Source organism: Neophocaena asiaeorientalis, unplaced genomic scaffold (assembly GCF_003031525.2).
Source record: "Neophocaena asiaeorientalis asiaeorientalis breed wild unplaced genomic scaffold, Neophocaena_asiaeorientalis_V1.1 scaffold7, whole genome shotgun sequence".
In the NCBI taxonomy this organism is placed as follows: domain Eukaryota; kingdom Metazoa; phylum Chordata; class Mammalia; order Artiodactyla; family Phocoenidae; genus Neophocaena; species Neophocaena asiaeorientalis.
The window spans coordinates 9507684-9517696 of record NW_020185337.1 but is presented as its reverse complement, the minus strand read 5'-3'; the positions used below and the strand labels follow the sequence as shown (position 1 = coordinate 9517696).

Sequence of the window (10013 nt, the reverse complement as noted above, 5' to 3'; positions counted from 1 at the left end):
GTGTATTAAATGCTAAAATAGAGGCCGTACAGGACACTATGCACTTAGAGAGGAGGGAACGCCTGGTCCGAGTATTTAAGGCAAATTTGACATCTGCAAAGGAGAGGTCATTCCACATGGAAGATGCAGGAATACAGACCCAGAGGCTTAAGGAAACCTGGTGTTTTCTGAGCATTGTTAAATGCCTGGCATGGTTGAAGCTCAAGGTCAGGTTGGGGGAAGTGGGGGTAGATCGGCAAGAGTCAGATTGTGAATGGTCTCACGTGCCACTTTGAAGTTGTCGGACTCGGTCCTATAGACCAGCGGTCCCCAGCCTTTTTGGCTTCAGGGACTGGAGTCGTGGAAGACAGTTTTTCAATGGACTGGGGTCGGGGGACGGCTTTGGGATGATTCAAGCACGTTACATTTACTGTGCTCTTTATGTCTATTATTATTACATTGTAATATATAATGAAACAATTATACAACTTATCATAAGGCTGACAGGAGGGGGAGCTCAGGCGGTAATGCGAGCAATGGCTGTATTTACAGCCGTAAATACAGATGAAGCTTCGCTGGCTCACCAGCTGCTCACCTCCTGCCGTGCAGCCTGGTTCCTAACAGGCCATAGACCGGTACCCGTCCGTGGTCCGGCAGGTTAGGGACCCCTGCTGTAGACAATGTGGAGCTATTGGGAAGAAACCTGCATGTCCCCAGAACTTAATGTAAAATGATTTCAAAATACACCTTGATAAGAACCCCTTAAGACTGGAGTTTAAGTCAACTTTGTTCTGAGCGAATAGTCAGTTTCCAGCTTTGCTCATCTAGTGGAGACTCTTCTCAACTAACATCTGATATAGAACACAATGTACAAAATAGATAAAAAGCCCCATGACAATATTCCTGTAAAACACGGGGTTCTAGGGAACAGTTTGTAAATCAAAGTTCTGTGCTCCCAAGAGGCTGAATAATTACACGGATATTCAGACTCTTCCTGTTGAAGGGTAACTTCAATGTTACCTTTGAAGAGAGCTCCTTCTACTATGTCTAGTATAGCTCCTTCCATGAAGCGTCGTTCAGAACATGCCTGCGGCACTGAGTCGACTCTGCCTAGGTTTTAATCCTTCCAGTGAAGGGGAGGCATCCACACTCTCCCGCAGTTTCCTCTATGGTTAAACAGCTTCATTCGCTAGCAACTTCTCTGTTATGATAAGTAGGCATCGTTCTGATTTAAGCAAGGTCTTTTGGAATAATCAATTCAACATTAGAGCTATTATGTCGCCTTCTGTTCACCTTTTAGGTTTCTTTAATCTTTCCTAAAACAGACCCTCTCCCCTGCCGGTTCCCCATTTTCCCATGATTCAAATTTGCCAATGTTGCCTCTTGAAAACGTGATCACCAGGAATAGGTACAACATTTGTTTGGCTACTTCTTGCCTCCCATTACTATGTATGCATTTATAAAAAAATTAATTTATCATGAAAGGACCTCATCAGGGACTTTTCTGGTTAGTATTACCTTGAAATATATACAAAAGGAATATCCATGAAACAGCGTAAAAGTGGCATTACAAAGCAGCTCAGTGTTAAGCCAGACACTGCCTTACTATTTGATGGAATGCTGACACTTAACATCATAACGAAAATTGATAGGCTGTCAAGATTGCCATGCATTTGTGTGTGTGTGTGGAAAAAATAAGAGCTTAGAACAGTGAGAGGAACGTAGCAGAGGCTCAGTGTTTGTGGAGTGAATGAAGTGGAAGGCCATCTACCACGGGAAAAGGACATATCTTTAGTCTGGGGATCTCAGGTTTGTCCAACTCAAGGGGCTTCCAGGTTTGAAGAAATGTAGGCAGGCAGCGTAAGCTGCAAGGTCCCTGCTTCTCAATCGAGTGTGACAAGAGGGACCCAGTGAGTGGGAGATATGAAGTTGTCAAGGGCAAGTGTGAGACAGTTAAGTCAGCTCCGTGGTCCATTCTTGTGGTGTTGGCTTCAAGTCGAGGCCCTGGTTTCTAGGCAGAAAGATGGATGTGTCCTCGAGTTTCTTATTTCACATGGATGTGGTGGGGTGGGAAGGACAGAAATGTTTAGGGACAAGATCATTCTGGGGGATTCAGCATCGCCGTGACACTCTCTGGGCCGATACCACAAGACACTTCCCCTTTGACACACTGTCCTAGGAAATGCCACTGTCGATGACAAAAGATATTCCTCCCCTCGCCACTTTGTTCCTCATACAAGTTAAGTGTCTGAAGATTTTTCTTTCTTTTCTTCAAAAAATATTTTAAAAGAATATAAGTAGAAGATATTTTAAATAAGAAAAACTGCTGACCTAGGGTCAGTAGTCAAATCTAGCTCTTAATCCTTGAAAAGCTAGATAAAAGTCAGCACTGAGTTTGAAGCCCATGAGACGTAAGTCACCTTGGGGGTGGATGAAGAAGGGCAGAGGACAGGAGGCTCTGTGTGTGTGTGTGTGTGTGTGTGTGTGTGTGTGTGTGTGTGTGTTTAGCCAAAGAGTCACTGGAATAAGCAACTGAAGAATCCAACAGTTTCTCCAAAAGTGAAAGAGATAGATTTAATAACTGATGATCGGGCAGTGTTATTGCTTTTAGAGAAATAACTTCAGTTGTACATTGATTTCCCTGATAGACTGAATTATAACGCAAACATATACACTATTACTTTCCTAACTACTTAGCAGAAAGACCAGGCAATACTCACATCAACTGCTTATTTTAATGTCAAATGTTTATTTCTATGCCATAGTTGCCTCCGCACAATTTGTAAAAGAAAGGAATCCAAAAAAAGGAATTTTTTTTTTGGTCAGGATATTTTCTCTGCAGTTATAAGAAGGAAAATAAACACCTTGGTACCAGAATTACCATTTCTTTCATATCATTCTGATAAATACTGCATCTAAATATTTTCCTTGGGTGTCATATCCATGGTGGTGGGGGAGATGTTTGAGTTCATCAAAATAAATTTGGGATCGTTTTTGTCAAAGAATATATCTAGAAAGTCTTTGTTTTGGTACACTAGATCACTACTTGCCATATTCTTATTATTTAATAGAACAGCATACTTTATTACAGAAAAACAAAGTGCACTGAAAATGAACAATGTTAGAAACAAACTAAAATTTGGTGTATCTTAAATCTTCAGGTGATCAGATATTAGCTAAAGCGACGGGATACAAATTTCATATTGATACAAATGCAACTCTCTTGGGATGAAAATGCATTTACTTGCTTAGTTCTTTTCGACTGAGCAGACAGGGCATCCAGTACAACCGAAACAATGGATAACAGTTTTTTTTTTTTTTTCAATAAAAAGGAATGCTCTGGTTTCTGAACGGGCTCCCACCTTTGAGGGAGCCAGAAGATGGCATCTGCTCCTTCAATATATTTCTCCTGTGTGATTTGAGACAAATCTACCGAGATTCTTACAGCGGAAGTAGGCACCACACCTGAGAGCCCAAGGCCCTTCAAGCAGCCACTTCAAGTCAATCTGTGATGCACTGGGGTGGACCCAGCACCTAGAAGACAGCATGGTAATTGTGCATGTAAATCCCTTCAGCAGACTCAGGGAAAGGAGGAGATTTCTTTAAGTTCATGCACATTTTATTGAGTAGTAATATAAAATGCTTTTTTCTTTTTCATTGTTACAAGTGCATGCTTTGATTGCCAACATTTCAGAAGTCAAATTACAAAGGCAAGGCTTTAGGCTGTAGTGAATTACTTGGGCACTTATACAATTGTTAAAAAATATGAATGGACTTTTGTTGTTGTTGTTGTTTTCAGAATGAACCAGTTGTAACCCGTAACTGATATACAAAGGGAAAAAGTGAAAAAAGTACGTATTTTGTGGCACATGACAGAACCTAACAAAATAACTCAACTGTTATGACATTAACAGTTACCATGCATTTAGAGTTTCACATGTAACTATGAACTTATTTAAATTTCACAAGGTTTGCTAAACATGCTAACCATCTATATGTGCACTGACAAGCTTATGTTAAAAACTTTTAAGAATACTCTCCCCTTTAGATTTTTTCAAAGCTTTTTTTTTGATTACAAAATTTCAAAGGCATGAAGCATTTTAGAGAATATAAAGTACGCCAGTATACATACATTTCCAGTATATGTCAGACCACTAAGCGCATTACAGTCCCATACAGGCCGATACAGCCATTTTTTTTCCTTAAAAAACATGCATAGGCAGATTTTCTTTTTTTACAGAATATAGATGCTTTATCACTGTACTTAATATGGTGTCTTGTTTACTATACTTAAAAATGCACCACTCATAAATATTTAATTCAGCAAGCCACAACCAAGACTTGATTTATCAACAAAAACCCCTAAATATAAACAGCAAAAAAAAAAAAAAAAGAGATAGATGTAATTATTCCAGTTTTTTGAAACTTAAAGAAAAGGTATTCATTGCCAAAGTAATAAGATAAGTGTTATATGGAAACAAGGGCATTCAAGCACACTAAAGAAACCTGAGGTAAGCATAATCTGTACAAAATTAAACTGTCCTTTTTGGCATTTTAACAAATTTGCAACATTCTTTTTTTTTTTCTTTTTCTGCTTTTTTTTTTTTTAAGACTGCCTAATTCATTTTATAGCCATTGTCTGACAAGAGTAGCAAAACATTATCAATAAATAGTCCTTATTTAGTTTGTACATCATTTTGTTAAAAATGTTTGATGTCATCCATTTTTAGTGCTGCAACTGTAAACGTACAATAGAGTAAGAAATTAGACAAAGTTTTCGTGTCCAGTAACATAATAAAAGACCTCTCATTAACCTATCTAGAAGTCCCCGATGCAGTAGGAAAACATGTTCACTCCCCTAACATTGCAGTATATACTAGCATTAGCTTTCTTTTTAAATTGTTTTTCCTATAAGCATTTTTAAAAGGCATACCCAAAAGAGGTGTTTAATCATAACCCTCACCAAAATATAGTTTATTATCTCTCTCCCTCTTTTCTAATGATAGTGTAAACTGAATCCAACTCCTGGCCCCAGAGCAAGTAAGCTACCATCAGAGGCAAGGACATCCAACTGCTGATATGCAGCAATCCCCATCACGCCCTGCAGCTCCCAAAAAAAAAAAAAAAAAAAAAAAAAAGTGAACAGGAAGTGGTCACTGGATATTGCTGTTATTACTGCCATTGCTGTCCGTGCCGTTAGTCTCTGATGCGAGAGTCTTGTTGATGGAGTTAAGGTTGGTGTCAGAGGGCATGGCATCTCTGCGAGGTGGCATCCTCTCGTTAATTCGATCTAAGCCCTTGGCCTCCTCGAAGCTAGTGATCTTATGTTGTGGTGAAAATCCTTTGATAGCTAAACAGAAAATCATTAAAAAAAAAGAAAAACTGGGTTAGTCAGAGGAAAACAAAGGGCACAGCTGTTGTAGCAGGTGATGTTAGAGATTTCGCAGTGAGAGAGGGAATCCTTTAGTAGAGAACAAAGTGACGGGACCTGAACACAGCACAACAGACTCCTTACCATACCTGAAGATAACCGAGACGTTTGGTAACAGCCAATGTCTCTTGCCAACCAAAATGTCCTCTTCCAAGTTAGTAAGATGCAAACGTTTCTCTTGTCTTCATGGAAGTTTAGATCCACGAAGTGGCATGTAAAGAGAAAGGCTGCTACCAGGGATAGGTCTCTAGGCCTAGCATAGACTGGCCACATCGTTGGCACAATTAACTGTATCAAATGCCCTAACCTAGAAAGAATGGAAATGGCCCTAATTTTACTATTCCATTGTGCTAGTAATGGCAAATTCAGGAGAATCACTGAAGCAGCTAGACCTAAAAATCTAGTGAAGAGTTTAGAGCAGAAGCTGAAAGGAGCTATAAAAGGCATGAACTTGGGGCATTTCCATGCCATCTCAGGATCCCAGGAAGACTTGCTTGGCAAACAAACAACTCAACAGTGGCATGAAAAAAAATGAAATTAGAAACTCCTGCTTCTCCACTCAACTTTGCAAACATGTGGAGTGGGGACAAGGTAAAAGAAACTCATAAAAATCAAGATCAGATCACTAAGTAGAAAAACTCTGTCTGCCCTTCAGCAGCAAACAGGTCAAACTGATGTTCATCTGGTCCATTACTGCCTAAATCAAAGAAAAACTCTTTCTTAGTAGATCAACGTAGACGTAAGTGCTGGTTCAAGAATAACAAGGGGAAAATGCTTTTCTCAACTTTTAGCAAAAATGAATGGGAATGGTTTTGGCCTTATTCAGTGAAACCATGGAATTCACAAAGGGGGAGCATTGATACTTGGTTTTTTTCAGTAACCCTAGTGTGCTCCAGAGATAGAGAAGGCATTTGTGCAAGAAACTTAATGATTTCTTCAGTAGGTGCACCAACCAGTGAGCTGAAAATAAAGTACACAGATGGGGAACCAATGACATCAGTTTGCTTTACTCCCTGTGAAAATGCAAGCCAGACACTGAAGGGCCAATCACCAATGCTGAATTGGGTCGCATCTCCATGGCTGATGAAGGACAATTTCATTGTACCTTTATCCTTCCTACCCTATTTGAGAAAAAAAGGAAAGCAGTTTCAAGCTGAAACTTTGCTAGCCACTCCCACACAAATGTACAGTGCCTTTCATTAGTATGGATGAGATTCTTAAAAGATAAGACACACTTGCTTCCAAACTCATTAAACGATGAGAAACAGTTTGTTCCCCCTCTGCATTTCAAAGGTTAGCGTCATGGTGATTAGTCAACTATGAGAGGAAGAAGATGGGGAAATGGGAAAAGACCAAGGCCCAAAGCAAAGCGTCTTAATTCTTCTCTCATTCAGTCATAAATCGCAAAATAATAGAGCTGTCTGATGAGCACCCACCCTGAAAATGAACTCAATGATTTTGAGGGACAAAAGTAGTACTCTATTGTTTTGCTAAACTACTGTGAATATCATTCCATCATAGTTAATAAATACAAAAAGTTGGTCATCATAATTGATGAAGCGATTTTACGAATTGAAATGGTAAAAGTGGAATCTCTCTTTTAGGTTGTTTAAGGTTTTAAAATAAAGCCAATAGGGTGAGAGCATAGAAATTCAAAATCTAGCGAGAGCAATGGCTATGTCCGGAATGGGGCTCCATTTCTAATCACTTCTGTCTACCCTGGTCTGGAAGAATGTGTGCTCTGCTGTAGTTGCTGGTCAGACGATGGGTATTAGCAATTTACATTGGTAATATACTTAACACAACACAAGAGTCACAGAAACCACAGAAAACAGCCAAACTATCAACAAGAATGCACACTGCAGATTAGAATTTGCCAAGAGGAATAGAGAATTCCCACATAAATAGCAGTTTATTCACTGCTATTTAGGAAGCAGTTGTATTTTCTCTTACAGTGCTATCATTTCCCCTACCGTATCCAAATCACGTACAAATTAAAGAAACTAAAGTGGCACATTTTACATCATATCCAAGCACCATAAAACACAATTTTGGGAACAATAAAACATTATCTTGCAAGAACAAAATACAACTGAAAAATTTTGTTTTAAAGGGGAACTTCAAATTATTCTTTTTAAAATTTCCAGAGGGCATGGTATGTATCAGATTAAAAACTATTTGGATAGGTAGTTCTCTCCTAACTCTACGTTTCAAAAGCACTTGATTCAAAAGGAATTGCGAGAGGGTCCACTCTATTGTCCTCGAGCAGTGCTGGGACACAGTCGGTGATGAATATGTCTCGTTTCTCCTGAAGCACCCGGCACAGTGCCTGGTGCAAAGAAGGCACTCGGTGGCTATTAACCAGTTGAGTGATGACTCAATATTCCCTATGCTCGTTACCAGCCACTTCTACAGCCACTAGATATTTTTGAACTCTTTAGAATATTTTGTTGGTGCTAACCTTCCTACAAATACCAGTACGTTAAAATTTCTAAGACTAGCAGAACTGTTTACCTCGTACACAGCTGTCTCTTGTTGGAATATTTTTTGGAGACAAAAATTAATGTTGAACTACAACAAAGCACTATTCCAATGAATTTTTCTTCTAGAAATTTCTGAAGACTAGACTTAATAAAGCTATTTTTATTCTCTCCTTTTCAGTGCCGACTGAAAGTGATTTGAGGGAGGGACATGGTTCAGCTCAAAGAATATTGTTCTATCCGTTGTTTGTCAAAACGGCTGCCATAAACCCCACCCCACATCATTCAAGATCTCTAATCCTTTTGTTTTCCGTGATTATACTAGGATCATTGTATACAAAGTCAAACATAGCTTTAAGGGAAAAAATAACAAACAAACAAACCGGAAAAGGACATTTTCCCCTTTAAAGCAAGAACATGTTGGTTAATACTGAGCCACAACTGTTAGCCCAACACCCACACACTCTGTACAAGCTACAGCAAAATTAAAAAAAAAAAAAAAAAAAAGAAAAAAAAAAAAAAGAAAAGAAAGAAAAAGAAAAGAAAAAGAAAGAAAGAAAGAAATGAATACACCCAGCAGAGCCCTTGTCTGTTGCAGGTACAACAGAAAGGGGACTGGCCAATTTACCTTCATCAGCCTCAATAGCCTCAACAGTAGCTGAAGAGAAGAAAGGGGGTGCAAAATGAATGAGAAAAATGAGCAGAGGATTTTTAACTCTAAGAACACATCAGTGACGATCAAGGGAGCTAAGAGGATTAATGTTCCTGTAAGTGCTGGATTCTGGCACAGACAAAATAGAAATACTTCAAAGAAAGGAAAGAACACCACGAAAATGATGGGGGTTTTTTCTTGTTTTTTTTTAATGAGCTGGCTACACGTATCTGAGTGACATGATTTGGATTTTGTTCACTAAATACAGGAGAAAATGATTAATCCTTTAAGAAAACACTCAGGAAAGGTTTCTTTGACTTAGACTGAATCTACAAGGGACTAGGTCAATCGAAAATGTGAATCTGACTCACATGAAGTATGATAAAACCACTGCTACGACTGGTAACTTATAGTTTTAAAATGCCCCCAAATGGCAGAGCTTGAAGTGTTGTCATAATGTCAGTGGAATAATTCACACTATTTAATATTAAATGGCACGATTTCCTAGTGGAATAGAAAAGCAGGGGGGATGCAAATTTAGAGTTGCGTCTGAGTTGGTAACACATGTGACTCTTTAAACACAAACATCGAGAGTGTTTCGAGAGTGAGGGAGAAAGGGAAGAGAAAGACGTTGGGGATGGGATAGCCTGGACTTCTTTTGCCAGGTAACCCAGTTTAAAATCAGTTTTCCTCATTGGAATAGCATTTTTGGAAACAAAATTCTTGAAATGTTATAATCACGTGATAATATGCCAGTAGCAGCAATAATTCTATCAGCATTTTAAAGAAAGGACCGTCTAAATACGGAAACCTCAGCGTATTTCAACAGGCAAAATTTTAGAAGCCCATTGCTTTATCAGCAATTTTTATAATAAGCTTAGGGTCTATATTCTCGCTTTAAAGGTGTATGAGTCTTTCTATGTTATCAAGGTTAGGAGATATTTCCCTAATGAAGTGCTAAAATGCAAAACTTCTCTGTAATTCTAAACTGTTTAATATTAAAATCCTACCCCTTGACTTTAATTTGCATATTTCTTATAATTTAACGTTTTAAAACGAGAGCAACTGCCAAGTGTACACTATAATTCACTTACAGTGCATTTAAAATTCCTTATGATAAAAATGCAGAATGGTTACCACCATGGAGAAAAGCCAAACAGCAAAACTTAAGTAGTTTCCCCTTTTAGACAGATTAAAGGGCATCAGACAATGAATTCTGAAACTGTATTAATGTACATGATTTAAAATATACACTGATTTTTCAAATTCTCAGGACTCATAAGATGTCGGCTGTGTGTAGGTGTTTGTGTGTGTGTGAGTTCAACACCAAATGACAAACAGATGGATTTAAAATAAAACAACAGAACAGGAAACTGAATAACCCAGGTTAAATTACAGGTGAAAATCTGGAAACAAAACAAAGAATTCTAAGAACTTAAGTTTAAAAGTAAAGCAAAAAATCTGGAACCGC

At 38.5% G+C, this 10013-nt stretch overlaps 1 protein-coding gene across 1 annotated transcript in view; it reads right to left on the bottom strand.

Annotated features, from left to right (window-relative positions):
* Positions 1 to 2708: 2708 nt before the first annotated feature.
* Positions 2709 to 10013, bottom strand: part of PPP3CA (protein phosphatase 3 catalytic subunit alpha) — a 298900-nt gene continuing 291595 nt past the window's right edge. Inside the window, exon 13 of the mRNA XM_024736041.1 lies at positions 2709 to 5329. Coding sequence (XP_024591809.1) covers positions 5133 to 5329 — 197 coding nt within the window. The 3' untranslated portion in view covers positions 2709 to 5132. The remainder of the gene's footprint in view (positions 5330 to 10013) is intronic.